At 39.0% G+C, this 22,776-nt stretch overlaps 1 protein-coding gene across 2 annotated transcripts in view; it reads left to right on the top strand.

Annotated features, from left to right (window-relative positions):
- The window catches only part of ZNF148 (zinc finger protein 148), a 47,300-nt gene that overhangs the window by 13,534 nt on the left and 10,990 nt on the right, over positions 1-22,776 (top strand). The window contains exons 2-5 of one of the 2 annotated variants that reach the window (XM_074967181.1): positions 10,621-10,966; positions 12,413-12,538; positions 17,687-17,810; positions 18,551-18,634. In XM_074967181.1, the coding sequence (XP_074823282.1) occupies positions 10,637-10,966; positions 12,413-12,538; positions 17,687-17,810; positions 18,551-18,634 (664 nt within the window). In that variant the 5' untranslated portion in view covers positions 10,621-10,636. The remainder of the gene's footprint in view (positions 1-10,620; positions 10,967-12,412; positions 12,539-17,686; positions 17,811-18,550; positions 18,635-22,776) is intronic. The other variant, XM_074967180.1, reaches the window with a different exon arrangement.

The following is a 22,776-nucleotide window of genomic DNA, read 5'->3' as shown; positions in this document are numbered from 1 at the left end:
CAACCCAAACAGCTGAAGTTTGGCAAAGATATAAGCAACTGAAAACAGAGAAGTGTCAGGCAACCTTAAATATAGGCAGTGCTACTATCCCACCTATAGTAAGCTAAAGCTAGAGCTAAGACTTCTTAATGTTTGTTTCACAATGTAAGGACACCGATACCATATGTAATCTATTCATTTCAACCGTACAGTAGTAGAAATTCTAATGGGTTTTTGAAATATTGCTTTTATTAATGTTATAGAGAAGCTGATAATATAGTGTCACAAGATTCATGGACCTTTCCATTCCAGAAAGTAAACAAATGTTGCATATTTTATCATCCATGGTTTTTTGAATGGCGAAAGTGTGGTTGCCTCACTGGTTTGTGGTTTTTAACTTGCTTTGTTGCTGGAGTAATATGGAAAGCTTTTTGAGAGTTCTGTTCAGTATTGAATATGTTCTAGATATGTTACAGTATGATTATGATAAATGGTCAACTAATATTGGGTTTAGAAAAAGCAGGAAGTTCTAGACTATGGCCCCAAACCTCTAAAGGTTTTCACACATGCACTATAAATAGTCCCGCTGTGAGGAGTCCCGTTGATTTTAATGGGGGTATTCACAGTGCACAAAATTAAGCATATAGGTACATCTTTGCAGTATCAGGGCCTATATTGGCACAAGTTCAGCAACAGAGTTATTCACAGGGGCATATGCTGGATGATCTGAGTCTTAAGAGGGTTTCAGTCATATGGTACAGTTAGAATTCTCTAATTTTGGGATCTGTAAACTTTTTGTGCGTGTATTGATTTATGTTTGGTAACTTTCTTTGCAATTCAAAACTCAACAGCTATTAATTTATTACCTTGAGTGCTACTTTTCTTAATTTCTGAGGAGGGTTCTGCTGATAGTACTGTTTTATTAATACGAAGGATAAAAATAAAACATGTTAAGCATTTACAATTTTTAAAGCATAATTAGGTCATTTTGTCATCTCTCTTTTTGTTAGTATAAAGAATTGTAGGAATATTTCCATATTTCCTCCTATAAACAAATTCTAATGGTTAAATTTGAGAATTTAAATACAAACCCTCTGCTGTTGTAAATTTTGGCATAGGTAAGGTTCCTACACCAGTCTTACCTTTCCTAGTCACAAGTGTACATACAGTTAGAGTTTGGACTGAGTGGTTCTGGCAAAATAAGAGCACAGACACAAGAATAAGACATGGAATGGCCCATGGAACTGGACTGGAGGCTTTTGTTTGTTTGTTTTTCCTTTGTGAATTTTATTGATTGATTGATTCATTTAAATCCTCCACTTGTCTTTTGTTGTGAGAGTGTGTCTGCTGCTGGTACTTTTTTTTTTAATGAGGCTTCAGCAAAAGTTGCTTGTTAGGGAGGTTTTTGCCAGTTTTTATCAGTTATACCAGTGTAATTATACTGGTATAGTTATACTGCTATAACTTATTCCAAAATAAAAGTAACCTTTTTTGGTTTACCTTAACCCTCTTCAAATTAATGTAAGCCAGGGGTTCTCAAACATCATTGCATCATTATCTTGATTTTGATTTTGGAAAATCCTGAAGAGAGATTTATTAGCATGGCATCTAGTTGATAAAGATTTGATAGAATTTCCATTATACACACTATTTTTACATTTATTCTTGGCTGAAATTTGGAATGCACAGTGAGAGAGAGTTAGTGCCTGAATCTGTTCATAATACGTTATTTAATTAAGTTTCACAGTAGAATTGGCTGATAAATGGTAAATAATTTCCCCCCAGAAAGTTATTTTAAAAAATATATAGATGTTCCATTTTGGAGTGGGATCCTTCCCCCCCTTTTCTCTTCTTTTTTTCTTTTTGCCATTTTGCCTCTGTAAAAGGATGGAGAAGGTGGGGTGGGGGGAGGAAACGAAAATTATGAAAACTCAAAACTTTTTGATGTTCTGTTTGAAACTCAGAAAATTTAGAAATAAATGTTAAAAATATATAAACATTTTCTTCAAAAAAGGGGCCATTTTTAATTTAATTTCTTTTTTTGGACAAAAAATTTCAACCACATCTATTCTACAGTAGGTAGGTAGATTAGATTAAAAAGCAGTGTGAAATTAAACAATGCACGTTTGATATGTGAGAGCAGATAGTCATTTTCCTTCCTCTTTTATTTACGTTGTCAGTTTTTCGAGATACTTCCTCTCTCTTCTCTTTTGCACAAATTGTCTGTTCATTCATTACAATCTCCCAAATTCTCCTAAGCCTGTATTGCACATATTAATTTACATCTAAGATTTCTGAAATGGACCCAATTAGTATCTCAAGTGCATGTTAATTATTTAATAAAATCAACTTTATTTGTACAAGAATAAAAGGAAAAACACATATATACACCCATCCGCAACCAATCAAAGAGCTTGGTCTTGCATTCTACCCTGATGTTAAACAAGCTGATTCTTTCCTCTGGGGTGTCTGTTCTACTCCACTGAGTAGTCACTATCATCCTAATTATCGAGTTAGGTTAGTTCTCATGCAGTCATTTGGACAGCGTACAGGCCACACAATACATCATGCAACTCCATGATTTGCTGTCCACTGAGTCAAATCTGGTGCATTACAGGATAGAATGGCTGTGGGGGACAGGGATCTGTTGACACTGTCCAGCCATTGTGTTTTAGGTCTTCTGGGGGTCTTTTCCATCCTGGTTTCATTGGGTCAAAGTAGAAAATGATTCTTGCAGGGAAGCTGGTAGGCATTTGAAGCAGATGACCATACCAATTTAGAGAGTGTTGGGAGACGGTATGACAAAACACGACCTGTTTAGTTAGAAAATTGATTTCTTCATTAGACTTTAATTCATGCCATTTGATATTTTTTGATCATTTGGACATGCTTCATCTGAATGGTGTCCAACTTTTTTTTAATTTGAAGAGAGAAGCACCACGTTTCCGTCCCATAGGTCAGAATACTGACCACAGAAGCTTTATTTATCCTCAGCTTTGTCTCTGTACTTATCAGGGTGTTTGGTTCATGAAAGACATTCTTAATAAAATGCCCTATTACTGATGAGCTTTTGAAGTGCAGGCTTCAGGTTCTTTCTTGACACTGCTTGTATTATCAACAACATAGACAATGTTGGTGAAATCACTGACAATCCCAGATGGGTGGTTGTCCATATGCTAAAGGCCACAGCATATTCAAAATTGGAAGAATTTTGGCTTTACCCCAATTAATTTTCATGCTGATTTTGGCTGCTGAGTTTTCCAGAGATTTAAGAGCCACAACCAGCTCGTCTGTTGATTTGACAACCAGTGCTATGTTGTTGGCAAAATTGATGTTGGTAAGGTTCTTATCATCAAGGCATATGCCTAACCTGCATTTACTTATTGTCTGGTCAAGCATGTAATCTATGATGGCACTGAAGAATTTAGGGGTAGTAACGTGTCCTTGATGAACACCCAACCTAATTTTGGAAGAAGACAGTTATTTTCCGATTTACAAGAATGAAGCTTGAGGAGTCATCATGTAGAAGACGAAGAGCTTATTAGGGATGCCTGCAAATTTCAAGATCAGCCAAAGCAATTACCCTGTCAAAAGAATCAAACGCCTTGATATCCACAAATGTAATGTGAACGGGGCACTTGAATTCTTGTGCCTTCTGAATAAGCTGTGAAGATTTGCTCCTTTCGTTGTTGAAAAGCCGGGAATGAAACCAGCTTGTTGTGGTCTTGTCTTATTGCTTAAGATATCAGCGGCTTGGGCCAACAAGAGAGAAGCAAAAACTTTCCCCGGGGTGGACAGAAGAATAATGCAACAATAATTACAACAGTCTTGATTGCTGCCTTTATGTTTCCAAAATGGTAGAATATCACTTTTTTGCCAGTCATATAGGACTGACTCTGCTCTCCGGATGATATTGAGCAGTATCTGCAACCATAAGATAATAGCTGGTCCAGAACTTTTTAACAGTTCTGCAGGATTTTCACTAAATCCTTCAGATTCCTTCCACCTTATTTCTCTTAAGCTTCTTTACAACTCTGTATATTTTGTTTATAGTGAACTTGTTAGGGTCATTTTGTGCAGAATGGGTCAACGTGGCAGTGGCTATCAGGTTACATTATCAGGACACATTTCTTTTCTACCCACTGTCAAAATTTGGTGGTATTTGTCCTTTTGTTCTAAATAGGCAAAGGCAACGACATTTTGCTTTCAAGACATTTTCAGTTAAGTACCTTTTACATTCTGAGTGTGGTGGGCTTGAGAGCCCAAGATGCTGCCTGAGCCACAATGTCCACACTGCTAATTTTAGCAAGTCCATTTACTCAAGTGGAAGGCTTGTTCATAGCTGTAATGTAGATATATCCTTAGATCTCCTTAATGCACCAGGAATCTTTGGAAAAACTTACGAGAGGCACACTGAAACTAACTGTTCTGAAGTGCTGTAGTAGGGTTTGTCTGAGTAGCAGTTTTTGAAACAAAGCAACATGATTCAGTGGCTCTAGAAGGGGTTCTCACAACAAAATTTTTGGTGGCCTTAGAGTGTGGTCACCAACTCTGGCTGGTGGCCGCTATGACAATTTTTCTGTAAAACGTAATTAACTTTAGGAAAAACAAATAAATATGCACATATACCTGTCCAAATCGTAATTTATTTATGTAGGGTTTTTTTTGCAGACTCAATAATAATAACAACATGCAGTTGTCTCTGTTCTTTACAGGACCTAACCAGAATAGAAACACAAATAAGGTGCTTTGCATGTTCTTGTCTTTTTTGTTGTTTCTTTTGCTTTTTTGTTTTATGATTTTTGTTTTTTAAATAGAATTGCTAGCTAGTAAGTCTGCTTCTGTGAAAAGTGATATTTGAATGTTAGTTAATCTTACTTTTCACTGCCATTTGTTAATATCACTTTTCTCCGCAGCAGACTTGTTGGCTAGCTGGAAGGCAGTGAAAAGTGGTATTAACAAACATATAAATATCAGTTTTCACAGCAGACTGACTTACTCAGCCCTGGCAAGCCGGGGGACAAATTAAGCCTTGGATGGGGAGGTGGGTAGGGAGGCATTGGGGGCCAGTGGTGATGGGGTGGATGGGTCAGGGACCGGGGAAGGCAGCAGAGGCCAGAGGCGATGAGGGTGGTGGTGACACTGAAGCACAGTGGCACCCCGGGCTGAAGCCGGAAGCCTGAGCCCCACCATCCGCGGGAAGGTAAGAAAGTCACACCGGCTGTCTGCTCCTCCGGCAATGTGGCTCCAGAGGGGCACAGGGCCCAACCCCTACTTGCTGACCCAGGGTAGGAACCAATGCTTTGCTCCCCTCCCCCTCCAAATCATTGCCCAGGCAGCTGTGGCTGCAAGAAAAGCCTCTGGTGGCCGCATGTGAGAAATGCTGTGTTCTGCAAGCAATTGCTGAGCATTGTATCAAAAGAGAAAGAAGCTCTAGGATAGAGCAACTGTTCCGAGGTTTTTTCTCCAGTCCTTCCTTCCTTTTTCTTTCTTTCTTGGTATACATATCTGTGCAGTCTGTCCTGTGGAGCCCCACATTCAAGTGCCTTGCTTGAGGCATTGAGTTTGGGGAATCTCTAACAAGCACAATGAACACCCTAACTCTGCATTTCTTTTAGCTTTGGAGCATTTAAGTTACACCTTTTATGTTACCTTTTTTTAATTGGATCTCTGCCTTTATTGAGGGATTTTTAACTATATTTTCAAAGATGGTGCTAAAAATCTTATTAAATAAAAGTTTTGAATCCCAGGAAAAAGACTGCCGTGTGAATCACAATGTTTTATGGCATGAGGTATACTAATTTACACTAGTATGTGGTGTGTATTATCATGGCTTCTGTCAAGGATAACCTTATTTTGGGGATATCTTCTTTCACAGATGTAGCTTGTTCTAACTTACTGGTTGACCTACTACAGGTCTTGGTTTCAATTAAAATAATATGATTTTGCTTACTTAAGCAACCTGTGCCCTCCTCCCCACCCCCCCAAAAGCATCTTGTGGTCAACTATGCTTGATTTGCCGAGGCAGTTCCAATCAGGACACTTCTCATTTGGACTAGTAGCCTATTTTTATATGTTTTTCTTTACTTTCATATTATTTGGTACTGTTTTTAGATTTTATGTAGACTAGATTGTGTTTCATCAGTTGTAGTGTTATGCTGCAGATTGAGTCCTCATTATTTTTGTATGAATGGCCAGCTATCTAAAAACCTGCTCTTATAATGCACCTGAGGTGACTCAAGATCAGAGCTTGAAAAATGTACCTGATGCCTACTATCCCAAGGACTAAGCCTACTTGTCGGTGTGAAAAGCAGCCACGTAGTCATATCCCTCACAATTTAAAGGAGTAAAACAGCTGACAATATGTTACAAATAAATGCAATATGCTATCAGTGTGTGTCCTCTGCTAGGCAGCTGCTGCACATTACCAATTGTTCCTCTCACATTCTGCTGCTATGTATCAACCAGTCTGCCCCAATTCATTGGTGACAGCAGCAGCAGCAGCAGACTCTTTTGCTGTCTTTCTGAGACCCTTTTCTCATTATTCTCCGTACCTTTCTGCCAGGAAATAGCTTTAAATCCAGGAATTCCTCAATTTGTGCCTGATTTCAGAGCAGTTTGGCAATATTCTGCATCTGGAGCAGTCCCTAGCACTGCTTTCAATTGTGCCTTGAACAGACAGACTGCAGCTGCTGTTTTTCACACTTGAATGCTTGCTTCTTAGCAGCTTGCACTTCCCCATCTCAGCACCTCTCCAGCTGGTTCCTATGAAGGCTGCCGTACAATAAGCTAATACTGCAGTAGGCCTCAACATGCATAGAATCATAGAAATGTAGGGCTGGAAGGGACCTCAAGAAATCATCTAGTCCATCCTCGTGCACTGAGCAGGATTAAATATACCTGGACCAACCCTGACAGGTGTTTGTTCAACCTGTTCTTAAAAACCTCCAAGGATGGGGAGTCTGCAGCCTTCACCAGTAACCTGTTTGAATACTTAATTATCCTCATAGTTAAAGTTTTTGCTATTATCCAACCTAAATCTCCCTTGCTGCAAATTAAGATGGTTACATGGCCTGTTCTGGGTGGAAATGGAAAACAAATGATAACTGTCCGCTTTATAACAACATTTTACATATTTGAAGACTATTATGTCCTCCCTTGGCCTTTTCTTCTCTAGACTAAACGTGCCCAGTGCTTTCAATCTTTCCTCATAGGTCATGTTTTCTAAACCTCTTATCATTTTCGTTGCTCTCGTTTGGAGTCTCTCCAGTTTGTTCATAACTTTTTTGAAGTATGGTGCCCAAAACTGGAAACAGTACTCCAGCTGAGGACTCACCAGTGCCAAATAGAGCAGAACAATTACCTCCCATGTCTTACATGTAACATTCCTGTTACTACATCACAGAATGGCATTTGCCTTGTTGCAAGTCCTCTCCAGGAAACCTTCAGCACCGTTGACGGAGAACTACTACTTCACCCTGCTGCCATGAAACCCCAGTTACCTCCAAAAGAATTCCATGGATTACAGTTTCTCTCCCTGGGATCATTGGTGGCATTCCTGGTGCACTTCGTCCCTTGAAAAGTGTGAAATCTCATTCTTTTCTTTGGTAATATGTGATTCAGACAACTGGAAATACTTTTTAACTTATCTGAGATAACCTAACCCTGCTTTAAACATTGAAGAGTCGGTGTCCCTTCATTTGAAGAGAAATGCCCTGAAGATGATGCATAAGAAAGACTTCAAAGTTGCTTATCTAAGTATCCCTGGAGAAACTAGTCCGTTCTGACTAGATCCCTCCCAAGCACATACTGTCTGATCAGAAAAAAACTAGAGTTTAGCAGGATAAAGTTTTCAAATTGTCCTTAGTGCCTCAGATTGGCTCTTTTCACACTTAGAGAGGTAGTCTGATACAAGTTTTGTTTGATGGCTTCAGGCTGTTCGAAAGAGCCTCAGAAACTTAATAAGATAATGCTCCTTTAGTGTTCTTCCAGAGTCAGTCGATCCAAATTTTGAACTTTGTTTCTACAGACCATTTCAGAACAGATTCAACCAACTGTCCTTTAGCTCTGGGTACTCCACTGGTGCCAGATCACTTCTTCCCAAAGTCCCTGCTAGACTATCCACTATGTATATAAAAGGTTGTAACTGGTCTACTGTAACATGGCAGGATGGCACTAGAAGCAGAAAGTTAAATGAGAAGCTCTCAAAATCCTATCTCTCTAGCAGTATATGAGATCTAGCAAAGCTGAACTGGCAAACAGATTGGCAAAGTTAGAAGGAATTCTCCCCAGGAGATTGGAAATTTAGGACACCTGGATTTACCTGACCCAGATGTGCTTCCTTCCACAAACAGATTTGTTTGCAAATTTTATCAAATAAGAAAGTTCTGAACTTTTACTTTGTTCCAGACTCTTGACAACAGCAAGATTGGACAACTGCTTTCTTCTTCACATGGACTGACCTGCAGAGAGACTTTGCTACCTTCCCCAGCGAAGACAAAGGATTGTTGATCCTCATCACCCCAAACTGCCCCTACAGACTGTGGTTTCTGCATCTCTCAGGAACATTTGTCTCTTTGAATCATTGATATTCACACTTATGGAATCTTGTGTACCGAATCCTTTTAACATGACAGTATTTAACATTTTTGTTGAAATCTAGGAGGATATCTATTCTGGGAAAATACAAAGGGTCTGGAAGCCCTTTTTGTATGGTATTGCTCACTGGAATATTAATTCCATGCAAATGTGTTGGAGTCTCTCTTCTCTAATTTCATCAAAGGCCTTGTTCTTCAGCTACCTCACAGGTTAGGTTGTAGATTTGGGGAGTGTCAGTCTTTACTTTTTCATCTCAAATATATTCCTCCATTTTCATATTTCCACATTTTTAAAGGTTGTTGGTTCCTTTTTACTTTCTTATTCATTTATAAATATCTTTGACCTTTTGTATGCAGAGGCTTGGGTTTCAGTGTCTCCCAAAAAGGAAATGAAGCCACATCATTAAATCTTTTAATGATGTCAGTACCCTACATATTTAGGGTCAAGCTGAATGAATACATCAGTAGTCAATCCATTCTGACTTCCAGCAGTGGAAAGTTTACTGGGACAAGGTCCACTTTACCACGAATATCCAACATGGTTCAGTCTTTTGACTTGGCAGTTGAGCACGTGAACTTGAAAAGGGGGAGGATTATTAGACAATCCTGCAGGTCTCAAAAATCAGCCACCTCTCTGACATATTCAAGGAATTAGAGATTCTTGCTCTTGTGTGATAGGTCAGGCACAGATCCTCTCCTGTCTTGACTAGATTAATGCTGGAGAACGGTAATGTTGGCTGCCTTTTTAATTCTGTTTTAATTTGCTTGAGTGAATCGAATATTCACAAGAATCAGGACTACTAATAGTACTGTCTAGAATCGGGCACGATGCAGATCAGTAATGTGTAATCTTCACCACTCTGTTCTGCCAGTGGGCCACATTCCTAATATCAAATGCTCCTGGGCCCCACTTGGGGCGAGTCTGCCCTTCATGCCAGATTGTGTGATGAGTTTGTGAAATGAACAAATCTTCACTAGAAATTAGGATAAATCCAGAATCCTCCCTATTTTTCTCAGTCACTGCAAGTGTTTTTTGAGACATATTTTCTATTTTCATACTGAAAACTGAAGTTTAAACATTACATGTTGATCTGTTTGTTACAAGTTTGTGGGTGGAGTGTATGCTTTGGGAATAGCAGGATGTTAAATTGGCTGTAGGGCATCACAATGTAATTCTTAGGAGATGATGGAGAGCCCTTCTGTACTGCTGGGTAAGATGGTTTGGCTTCTTTGGCTATTTAATTGAACAGTTAGAACATTAGGGACAGAGCTGACCCAGAGCCTAATTAGCTAAAAAGCCTAACTGAGGTGGAGCTGAGCCTCCCGCACAGCATGCTGAACTACTGCCTATTTCCTACTCTGTTTTTGCACTATTCATGTGGGCAGTGTTAAGCCCATAACACCCTGACTCATGATCTAGTGTCGGAGTGGATGTGGAGGTGATCACCCCGCTGTAAGTATGTTTAACTATTCCTCTTCCTTCTCATGCAACAACAGCAGCAGCAAGAACCAAAAAATTCTCCTTCCTCTCCCTTGTGACGATAAAGCTGTTCTGGCAGCCTGGAGCAGTGGTGACAGGAGAGACAGACAAAGAGAGGGGAGTGGAGAAGAGAGAACACAGTGAAAGGAGGCATCTTCAGGAGAGGGATCAGGCACAAAAATGGGGAGAGGGGATGGGGAAGAGAGGCAGAAAAGAAAAAATGGAAGCAGTTTGCTTCCTTTAAAGGGTAGGGAATGTATTTAAGTTTCTTTTGGCTATCAATTCATATAACTACTGTATCACCCCGTTATATCGGTAGTCAAAAGACAACCACAACTCAACTACAACCTATTTGAAAGTGTGTGTGAGAGAGAGAGAGAGAGAGAGATCTCCTTTAGCTTATTACAACAAAGATGAAGTGTTGAAAGCCCTGGACGGTACTTACAAGAAAGGCATGTGTTGTTGACTCTATTTTGTAAAACTTTTTTTTTTTTTAAATGTCAAGTAAATTTTTAAATAACTTCCCCATTTGTAGATATTCACTTGCTGTCCTTCTCTTTGTAGGGTATTGCACTTAAGCATGAATATTGAAGACAAACTTGGAGGATTATTTCTTAAATGTGGTGGCATAGACCAAATGCAGTCAGCCAGGGCTATGGTAGGGATGGGTGCAGTATCTGACCAATCTTCAGTATCTGGGGAACGGCAAGAGGCAGTGCTTCAAGACCGGACTATGGCACATCAAGAAATTCTTACAACAGATGAAGTGTTACAAGAAAGTGAGCTTCGACAGCAGGAGATGATTTCACATGATGAACTCATGGTCCATGAGGAGACGGTAAAAAATGATGATGAGCTGGAGGCTCAAGATAGACTTCCTCAAGGGCTACAGTATGCAGTCAATGTTCCTGTAAGCATTTTCTTCATGAAATATTGCACACTCATTTAGGAAGCATGGTTTGGTAATGTTGTTGTGTTATGTTAGGAATACGTTAATGAGTTATTTGTATTTTGATTATAAAAATATTTATTAATAATAGATGCTATTTATGAAAATGTCTTTAGCTGCTGACTGGGTGAAATTCATCTCCATTAGAGGGCCGACACAAGGCCCTGTACATCATTTAAGCCAAGGTTCATGAGCTTAAGTGTGGTTTAAAAAGTGTATTACAACCTTTTGTAGGTCATTTGCATTGAGGTGAGTTTCATCCAGCTATATTTCATTTTTATAATCATCTATTTATAAAAAATAGATAATTATATTTTTGTTACTATATGAATTGACTGGTTAACATTAAACACTTAAAAAAATCACACAATAATAAATTTTAAAGAGCAAATATAAACCAGGGTAAGTAATATTATTTAAAGGACCTGCATGATTTATTTGTTTTATGAAAAGCACATTTGGCCATGTGTGGAAATGTTTTTTCTTTTTGCCACCTGAAGCATTTATGTACATGTTTTTAAAGTATATCTCATATAGAAATTTAGCATTTGACAGCTATTGCTTGCATTCATGCTACCGGTCGAACATATGACACTTTGTAGATGCCCATATTATGTCTTCCTTAATATTTAATAGAAAGTGTCTTCCATCCACTACAGGGAGAATATAAATGGCTTCCATTTGAAAAATATGCATTAATACTGTTTTATATTTAACGGTTTGGGTGTTTACTGAAATGTCAGTGATTTAAAAAGACATGTTATAAAGGTGTAAAAAAAAAAGAATAGTCTTTTTTCAATGAGTTTTGTTAAAACAATGTACATTGGGAGGACTTTCCTTTCAACTGCAGATCAGAGATTGTTGGGCAGTTTAGAAAACATTTCAGGAATATTTAAGAATTATGATTTTTAATAAAGTTGACAGATCAAGAAGTATTACTGGGAAAAAGTTCATTCGCTGTACTTTTGGAAGGTTCTTAAAAAGTTTTTTAGCTCAAATATATAGTAAATTCATCCATTTCTGTAAAATCCTGGCATTGACAATACGACAGGCAAAAGTAATATAGGTATGAAACAAATGGAAGAGTGATTTACATGCACATCTGAGAGATTTTGATGTACACTAGGAGTCACAAGGAGACACTACAGATCAGAAGGAAAAGCCTACATTTTTTGGATGAATGAAGAGGTAGAGCAAACTGTAAATCTGTATAGAATTCTTTCCTTTCCTTCCTTTTGAAGATACTGATTACTCCTTTTTTGTTAAATTTCTGAAAGAATGAAACCATGGGACAATTCCTTCAGAAAAAATCTTAGCCTTTATTTCAGCCGTTTGTCATCTGAAAATGAAAAATTGCTCTTTTGTAATGAAAACCTCACCTGAAACTGGCACTTCGTATCTTAACAGATCAGTGTAAAGCAGGAAATTACTTTTACTGATGCCTCTGAACAACAGAAGAGAGACAAAAAACAAATACGAGAGCCAGTAGATTTGCAGAAAAAGAAGAAAAGAAAACAGCGTTCACCAGCAAAGGTAAGACTGATTTTGGAGAAACCAAGCTTGAAAAGAACCTGTAGATTTGCTATGACTTTGACCGATTTCTTTAGAATTCGAAGTAGTTATGTCTGAAGTTGTTTTATTTGTACAGTAAAGATGCAACTTTGGAGTGTTCCAGAGTCCAGAGAAGACTGTGATATAAGGCATTCATAGTGTACTTCTTGGAACTCCTTTTAGAAACATGAACCTTTGATATACTTCAACATCTGTCTCTCCAGACAGTTCCCTTTCCAAATATTTTTTTTAAATTATGAGTCAGTAGTTTTGTGGACAAGTTATAAATCATTGCACTATGTTCATCTAATAATAGTTGTATCTTTCTGTGAGCCTGAGAATTATTGTGTGCCCTTATGCATTGAGAACAGTTTAAAAACAAATCTAAAATGACAGTTCTGAAAATTTTTTAAAAGTTTTCATCCATAAATTTAGTAAAATAACCCGCTGATAGAAAGCATTCCTAAAATTTAAGTGGTTTTTATATATATTCTACTCCTGGGGGAATTCTGCGCTGCTGTACGCATACAGAAATATGTCCCTGCGCAGATTCTCTTCGCTTTTCTGCAGAAAAATGGTTTCTGTGGGGAACCAAAGAGAAACTGCACCAGTGCTCACTCACCCCTCTCCTGCAGGGTCTATTCAGGCAGCCAGGGGAGAGGAAAGTCACTGCGGCACAGCGAGCGGGGGGCGTGTCTGGGGATGCCTTGGCTGCCCAGGGATGTTCGTCCTGGCTGGGCATGGGAGGAAGGAGGAGGATGATGGAGACAGAGTTCTCCCTCCACTGCCCAGAGAAGCCGGCACTGGGTCAGATTAACCCTAGAAACTTCCCCTGGCTGTAGGAAGCTCTGCACTGCGGGCGGAGAGTTGGAGGGAGGGGCTAGGTGCAGGAGGTGAGGCACAGCAGGGCGGATGTCCAGATGCATGGGGGTTGTGTGGACGGGAAGCAGCTCCCCCTACAGTGACCCTCTTCCCCCACTTCCTGGTCCTATCGCTCCTCAGCTACTGTACAGGGTGCTGCTCCCCCTATCTGCCCAACCCCTGTGCATCTGGACCTCCCCGCACCAAAATCCCCCCTGCCAAGCCTCACCCCAGTCTCCCTGTGTATCAGGAGCCCCCTGCACCCAGAACCATCCCCACCAAACCCCCAGAACCCCCATCCTGCTGAGCCTTACCCCCTGCATCGGGAGCTCCTCACAACTGGATCCCCACCCCACTGAGCCCCAACCAGCTGCACTCTGACCGCCACCCCACCAAGACCCACTCCTCCAGCACCCAGACCCCCCCGTTGAGCCCTAACAGCCTTCACCTGGACTCCCCTGCTGAGTCCTATTCCCCCTGCACCCAGAACCCCACAACAAGTCCCTGTGATCCAGATCCTTCCCAGACACCCCACCAAGTTACCCACACCAAATTGTGCCACACAGAACCCTGGTACTCTTGAGGGAATTCTGCGCCAAAAAATGAAAAATTTTAAAATTGTACAAAATTTTATTTGGCAAAATAACACAATAACAACATAATCTCTCAATTTTGGTAATTTATTTCAAAATACTTGTCAGCAAATAATTGAAAATAGTGATTATATTGTGTTATTTTGACAAAATATGCAGAATTTTGCAGAATTTTTAATTTTCTGGCACAGAATTTTTAATTTTTTGCACAGAATTCCCTTAGGAGTAGTATTCTTATTTGTGTTAGAAGTTCTCATGATAACTGTTGTTCTACATTATTTTGAGAATTTGTTTTCCAGATCTACTGTCAAGAGGAATATAGCAATTTTACCCATCTGCCTGTGTCACTGGGTAGCCTGCCCTTTAAATGAGGTGGCGCATAGGGGTCAGCCCACTCTGCCAGATGGCATGGCCTTTTAAGATTTTGAATGGTCCTATACATACATAATATAAGGCCTGTCCTATGAGATATTGATAGAGAAGAAGTGGTTCCAGGAGTAAGTAGTGCTTCCAAGAAAATTCCATCACTGTGTCTTTAAGGGCCGGGAGTCTTGGTGAGAGGGTGCGGCCAGGCTGTCCTGTCATCCAGGCAATTGGGAGTGAGCTGGGAGATGCAGACACCCGTAAATGTTGTCTCCTTCCTCATAGCTGGGCAGACATCAGCAAGAGAAGCCTGGTCTGCTGAGGCTTCTGAGCATGGGGACTAATTAGGGGGGAAAGGGGCCAGCTGAGGGAGAATCTGACTGGGGTCTGACAGTTGTCTAACTTATAGCTAAGCTTCAAGGAGGCAAACTGGGGACTTCTGCGTAAGGGGAGAGAGGGGGGCTGAAAGGTAACCCAGAAGGGACTGTGAACAGGGAGTACCTTTTGTTAATTTTGAGACTTTTGTTTGGACTTGTTACCTGAAGAGGGATTGAATTTAGAGTGATCCAACCAGAGGGCTGAGCCACATGAACCCTAGGAGACACAGAAAATTCTAGGGAGGAGAAACTGAGGCAGGGAGTGCCTGCAGTGCAGAGGTACTGTAGGACAGAATTGCCCTGTAACAGTCAGACCTTAGATTTTCAAAGGGGCACGTTTTTGTTAAGACAAAACCAGGATCAGCTATCCAAATGGGGCCTGCAGCAAGGGTTTGCCCTCTTCTACTAAAACGCAAGCTAATTATTTATTTTATTTGGATTTATGCAACAATTAAAATAAAGCACACAGGTGCTATAGCAGTTAAGTAAAATCACAGTCCCATAAAGAAGACCACACAATAGCATAAAAATAAGTGTATTCAGGAAACAGCCCAGCCAGCAAATACATTAAAGCAGCAAATCTCCCCTGCTCCCTCTACCCCTCCTACCCCCCAGAAAAACCTCCTGAAACAAAACAAGCCTTTTCATTCTCCCAGGGTTACCTATCCCATAACCTCCCCCCCCAATCTTCTTATATAGATGGCTTTTGTGGCATGCCTGAAGGGCTGACAGATTATAAATGTTTCAGATAGAGTTCGGGAGCAAGTTCCAAGCTCTTGGGTCCCTAATAGCAGCACGCCTCTCTCTGTTATAATGAGGGGGATCCAGCTTGAATGCCTCACCCTTTCTCCTCAGAGACCACATCTGTGGGAGTATTGTTTGGTGCAGGAGGTGGGTGTCCCTCTTACAGAAGACTTCATGGGCATTCATGGATATACTTCCTTCCTCTCTCTCCCTGTCTGCTTGCTCCATTCTTTTGAGATGAAGAGGGATTAAAAAAGGTTGAGGGAAATCCTTGAGCAGGGTTTGTATCAATCTTTTATTGGCTCATAAAAATAGGAAGAGCAGGAAGAGCAGAAGGATTGGTATGGCATAATCCCAGCATATTGGTCTTGATTTGCTGCCAATCCAACAGCTGGGTTTTTAAGTGTGGAGGTCACTTAATACATTGAAATATTTTCAGTACTGTTTTTCTTTTATTACTTGTCTACTTGAAAAATCTACAGTTTTTATTCATTTTTTACCCCCATTATTTTTTGGACTACATTTTGGCAAAACTGATTTTCTTCATTTAAGGAGAGCTACAATGCAGTAAATTAAAAAGGAAATGTAAAGGAAAAATGGAGGAATATGAAATCTTTTTTTCTGTTTTCAGCACAGTTATTTTAAAATGTCAGTAATATACATAATACATGTGATGAAATTTCATTGTTTTATAAAATATACTTTTTTATCTGACAGTGTCCGTTTAAGTAGTAGCATATTGTTACAGAACATAATTTTATAAGCATTGGACTTCACAGATCTGTAAGGCCCCTGCAAACATATTAATGTGCTTATTGATAAACATGTGAGCAATCCCATTGGTTTCAAGTGTGTGTGCTTGATCAGAGCCTAAACTGTCTGTGAGGTCTGCTGTATCAGAATGAGCAGGTAAAATTAGAACAATTTTCAAAGTAGGTCCTATAATAAGAGTTAATACTGAGTTTATCCACAATCACAGAGCAATGGAATGGCTCTTTTGCTTGCTCTGTTAAAATATCCTGGCTATTTAGAGTGCCAGCATGCTTTCCTCTTCGGTTTTTATAGTTAGAGAGCTAATCACTATTTTTTTGAGAACTATTACACACTATTATAACACTGTTTTCAGTCACTTAAAACTTTCTGAAAATTTCATTTGTTGGGCTGCCATTTTCCTGCTGGTCTCTTCCCAGTGGTGTTATTTTGGGGCAAGTTTGAGCAAAACTGTACTGAGCTGTATCAAATGTGGGAGAGGTGTGGAAATGAACTTTCCGTAGTATTTAAAAAATTCTTGCAACTTAAAAAAACAATCTACTATGGCATCAAAATTATTGAAAGTAGAAAGCTGAATTTGGCAGGGAGATCTTCTCAAGGGATACACTAAGTGAGGAAGGGCTCTGTAAGATGAACGAGTTAGGAGGGATCCAAGGTGGGTTTTTTTTTGTTTTTTTATCATCTCCACGTTACAGAATATTGGGAGAGTTTGTCTTGTGGCCACTTAGCATACAAAAGTGATATAAAAGCCTGCTAAGTACTGTACCATGACATTATATCAAAGAATTAGAAAGACAGGCTAAGGGACTATAATGGAAAATAACTAAACAATTAAAGAGTCACTGTGATACTTCTGTACTGACATTTTATATGTAACTGGACAGGGGTATAGTTTTATTAGTCCAGTCTTAATTTTAGCTATGATGTGCAGTAGCAGACAGGTTATGTGGTTACTCAGGGATAAGCTTTTATACATCTTGACAATCATACAATCTTGCTTTATTTCCACAAAGATCATACAGCATTCCACTTATCCTTTAAAATATGATCATCCATGGTTCTGTGCCCAAAGATAGTTTGGTTACTTTACCTCCTTTCCAACAGATGGAGAAAGTAAACACTGACATTTAAAGTGACTCCACTCTGAATAGGGAAGCTGTAAGCTGGTTTTCCATCAATTGCTTTTGTCTCCAGCAGCTGGAAATATCTCTTGACAATTGATGATACACAAGTTTGAAACAGGCAATTGTTGCAAATGTAAAACCAAAATCCTATTGGTGTAGATTTATAGAAGTTAGCACTATTTTTACCTGAAATATTTGAATTTTCTGCATTACGAATTCATTTTATATTTTGATTTGTAGTCAATAAAACATCTTTAGTGGGTAGTGTGAGAACAAATTTTACTTTTTTTAAAATAGATCCTTACAATAAATGAGGATGGATCACTTGGTCTGAAAACCCCCAAATCTCATGTTTGTGAGCATTGCAATGCTGCCTTTAGAACCAACTACCATTTACAGAGACATGTCTTCATTCATACAGGTACTGCTTAACTTCACTTGTCTTTTCTCCTATATAAAGATCTGTTTACTCGCAGTAAAAATGTTTTCAGCCCTATGCGAATTTCAGTTCTAAGAGCACAGGTAACTTGGCATCTAAGCTTAGAGATTCCATGCACCAAAGTGTCAAAAGAATACCAGAAAAAATCAACATATGTTCATTAAACTGAGGCAATAACTGTTTACAAGATTTCTTTTCTTTCTTTATCAGAAAGTAATGGGTTGACTTGTAGCCTAAGTGCCAATATTGACCCCTTTGTAATATGTGCTCTAGATGCTTATTTGCCTGATGAGGTATCGCTGGTTCGGAGAAATGAAAAGGTACTTATCATTATAGTAGCTTGCCGGAACCCAAAATGCAGACTTATGCCAGCATCATGATTGATCTTGTTCTTGAAGAAATTACAGCCATTTCGGCTCCAACTCCTCCATGATTGTGTTAATGTGACGCATGGGGAGAATTTTGTAGTCCATATATGAAGTGAGCTGTTGCTCACGAAAGCTTATGCTCAAATAAATTGGTTAGTCTCTAAGGTGCCACAAGTACTCCTTTTCTTTTTGAAGTCCATATAGTTAGTAGGGATAAATTGTTTGGTATTAGACTATTTTGGAATCTGCTCAGATGCTGGTTTCTTATAGATAACTATTTTATTCCTCAAAGTAATCATCAGAAACAACAGTTTGTAGTTATTAACTTATGGATGTGGAATTATATTGTTCAAGGTGAAAAACCATTTCAGTGCAGTCAATGCGACATGCGTTTCATACAGAAGTACCTGCTACAGAGACATGAGAAGATTCATACTGGTGAGTATAGTGCCTTGAGTATCTTTATTGGGGTGCTTAGAGAACTGTTTCCCAAATCAGGTCAGGTTTCCAATAATAAGTGTGCAGCTTAATATCCTGTTGGAGTTTGTTTTGATTTTAACATATATGGTACAAAACATTTAGAAGTGGTTTTAGTTCTGTGCTTTCGCATTGCTTCTCTTTTCTTTGGCTGCAAAGTGAGTGTCAACGGTAGTGAGCAAATGTGGGAATTAAGTATTCTTCTTAAAATAGTCCCACAGTGGCAAATCATAAAGTTTAACAACCCATGATTTTTTCAGTCTTCTCTTTTGTCATATAAAACTGACTTTTTCACTGGGGTCTTCATAGCTTAGAAGATTTCTTATTTCCTATTGAAGTAAAGGAAAACTAACAGGACTGTAATGGCCAAAATGCCTAACCCTCAAGGTATTAGTATCAGCATTACTTTTCATTCTATTTTAAAAGTTTTAATGCAGAATTATTTTAATATATTTTGTGTGTGTGTGTGTGTGTGTGTGTATGTATATGTGTATATATATATATATAGTCAAATAAGGCCCAAATTTTAAAACAAATGAGAGTTAGCTTATGTGTATTTGTTTATTTTTGTCTTATTGCAATGTTCAAAATCACATTCTCTAACAGGTTTGGCTTTATTGGGTTTTTGGCATTTTGGTGCATGGCCTTTCAATCCCTCTGTAAATATTTTGTGATATGGTCCTTTTGGACTGGATGCCAATTTCTCAGCCTCTTTTACAGAAAAGCAGAGCTGGTGAATGTGTACAGTGTTTCCTGGCTGTAGCATTTAAATGGATATGAATGCTACTAATGTGAAGGTGTGTGTATGAAAGTTGAGAAAGTTAAAAACTCTGCAAAATGAATTTTTGAGCAGTGTACAGGGAGTTACATGCACAAGTACCCTGTTGTTAATGGGATTTCTGTGTCTTATGATGCCATGAATCCAGACTTAGTAGGTTTCCTTTGGCCAGTCAGCCACAGAAGAGTCCCACGTTCTTTTTCTGCCAGTGGTTTTGTTCTATTCCTAATTTGTCCTCTGGCTCTGAATTGGTGAACTTCACTCTGGAGAAACTGCTGCCTTCACTCTGTGTAGATATTAATCTTGTCAAGAATGGATCACACCTTAAAAAAAAAAAAAGAAAAAGAAAGCAGCAAAGGGTTTAAATGTTGTCACTTTTTGCAGAATCATTTTTTCTGCAGATTATTCCCTGTACATGGCTTTGAAAATGAGACTGGACAATGTATCCAATTAGCAGCTAGGTACAAGCATTATGTAAATGTCATTAGTACAGTATTTTTGAAATTCAACATTTCCAGCCCTAGAGAGAAGGCTGTTATGTTGCTTTTAGAGTTGGTTTGTTTGTTTATGCCAACTCTTGCATAGGTGTGTTAGTCTTTTGTGTATAAGAGTAAAAAACTGCAGTCTTAACAAATTAACCTTACTGTTTCCTGAACTGTTGGAAAAATATTTTCCCCCTCTCCTCAGCCTCCTACTGACTTAGCATAGTTTGGTAATTTTCTCTTGGAACTGGAATAGAGGATTTGGTTTAAACCCTGGTGTTTTCCAGATGACAGTTAAATGAGTGTTTAGGACAATCTCCACTGGGGTAATTCTCTGCTTTACTGAGCATGCAGTCAGTAGGGGCTGCCTTAAGATCTTAATAAGTCCCAGTGAGCTGTGATTATTATGTTTATATGGCTTATTTGAAAAAAAGAAAATAACTTTTTTGGTTGTCTTAAAAAGTTTTCTAAAGCTCATTTAGTAAATAAACAGAAACTGTAGTGATAAAACCTATGGGCCTGTGTTTATACGGGAGGTCAGACTAGATGATCACAGTGGTCCTTTCTGGCTTTATAATCTGTGGATTTTGGTGTCCTGCCTCAGTTATAGTTTGGCTCCTTACTGTCTACACACCTAAAAATCCTTCTTTATTTTAATTTAGATATGGTATTCTTCACCACTGGTCCTAAATTGTTGTCTAGTATTGCAGTATGCTGTTCAACAGTTGCATACTGGGATCTTCCAAATAATTTACATTTTAAGATTGCCTTCTATGGCTAGAAGGTGAATACTGTCTCCATGATTTTATTCTGGGAGAAAAAAAGTCTTTTCCTTGGACTTCAACTTCAGTATTGCCATAGATTCTTTTTGTCTGTAGAGGGTGAGAATCCATGGGAAGTGTTTCTGCCTAACTCTCCCTTTCTCCTAAACAGTTTTCTGTTTTCTGCACCAGCTTCCTACCTCTGCATTCTTGCCTCACATCCTGGTTCTTTAATCCAGCTCACTTTACATTTTGAGTACAAAAAAATTTAAAAAATAGATAAAACAGTCTTGGGACTAACAAGACATCAGCCAAACATAATTGCTCAATCACTCTGTTTTTATGTTGCTTGCCTTTTCTACTCTTTTGTCTAAATTTTGTGTTTAGATTGTAAGTTCTTCCCAGGCGTTTGCTTGCATAACTGTTAAGCGTCCTGTTCACTACACTTTGTAGCTGCACTTTGTAAATACATTTTAGAATTAATATTAACAGACTTCCAGTACAGACGTGTCCAAAACATCTGAGGTGATTTTTCCCTTATATGACTTAGATCAGTAACCTGCATAATATATTGTACATTCCATTTAAGTTATTCCTTTCCTTCTATATGCAGTCTTTTCCCACTCATTAACCCAGTTAAGGAAAATGTATCCTCAACTCTTTCCCTAGTTTAAGAGAAGAAGATTGTGTCCTAATGATCTTATCAAGTCACATAATGTGTCCTGGTTCAAAAGTTGGATAGAATTTTACAAAAAAAGTCTACCTTCAGTTTTCAGCTCTGTAAAATGGTTTACAGTAGGCATCAGATCATCTTAAGAATAGAAGATGAATTTTCTGATACATTTTTAATACTTTTCTAAGATACTCATCCTTACAGAGATTTAAACCAGAGTTAACTGTGGTATTAACTTCACAGACTCACCTTCACAAGGCATTTCTTAATTTTATCTGGAAGAACATTATGCCACTCTGCTGAGTAATATCTTCCGAGATGTAGCAGCTCATTTGGGAACAGTTTCCTCAAATCAAGATTCCTCCTCTTCCCAGTCAAAATCTAGACAGAAATAATGTTTAGATTTGAAGGCATACTTAGTGTATACTCGCAAAGGCCCCAAATTCTCTCTTATGATCTGACCCATTCTCACTTTTCAAATGGTGTAAAGGGGACAGATAACTGGGAGAGTAACCTACCAGCATATTTCCCCATCTCACCCCACCGAGGGCCTACCCAGTTAGAGTAAAGCAGTGTAAGGGCTCTACAACAGTCCATTTATGCAGCCCCAGGGACATGCTTGGGGGTGAGAGGTGTGTGAACAGAGCACTATGCTCTAGCCTTTACGGGCTGGCAGAATGACTTCTACAGGGATGTTAAAGCTAAAATAAGTTTGAGCTTTCTCTAGTGCTGTTCCCATTTGGTCTGGGGAGGCCCAAAATGTGGGAGGCAAAGCCACCTTTGTCCCAACCCCAGAGTTAGGTTTTAAAGGGGGATTTAAATGACAGTAAGGGGGGCATTTGGTAGACAAGAAGCAGGAAGTTGTTCCAAAAGTTGGGACAATGTGATAGCACAAAATTGGGAATGGTAGGAAACAGGAAAAGGAAACAGCAAGGAAAGAGGATTGAAAGCAGGATAGGGAATGATAGGAGTGATATGGAGTATAAAACTAGAGCAGAAATGTAGATGGGACAGAATTTTTAGGGCTTTGAAGGTAATGGTGAAGTTCTTGAACTTGATTCAAGAAGCAGGTAGACGGTTAGGCAAAAATACAACACTACGGTAAAAGTGGTATAAACACCTAGATAAATAAGTGTGAAAGTACTGATCTGATTACAGTGAAAGTGGAGAGAGAACTTTCATAATGGCTAAACTGAGTAGACTGGAGTTGGAGAGGTACAAAGCTAGAAGGCCAGAGAGGAGAAATGTATGATATTCAATACAAGAGATGAACATATTATGAGCAAGTGGGTAGTGAAGTAAACCAGATTTTGGTGATAGTATTAAAAAGGAAGAAGTAACAAACGTTATCAAGAGACTAGATGTGGAAGGAGGAGAGAGAACTCAAAGACGATACTGAGGTTGTGAGC

Source organism: Natator depressus, chromosome 11 (assembly GCF_965152275.1).
Source record: "Natator depressus isolate rNatDep1 chromosome 11, rNatDep2.hap1, whole genome shotgun sequence".
Lineage (NCBI taxonomy): Eukaryota > Metazoa > Chordata > Testudines > Cheloniidae > Natator > Natator depressus.
Note: the sequence above shows the minus strand (reverse complement) of the source record. Positions and strands in the feature narration are given on the sequence as shown.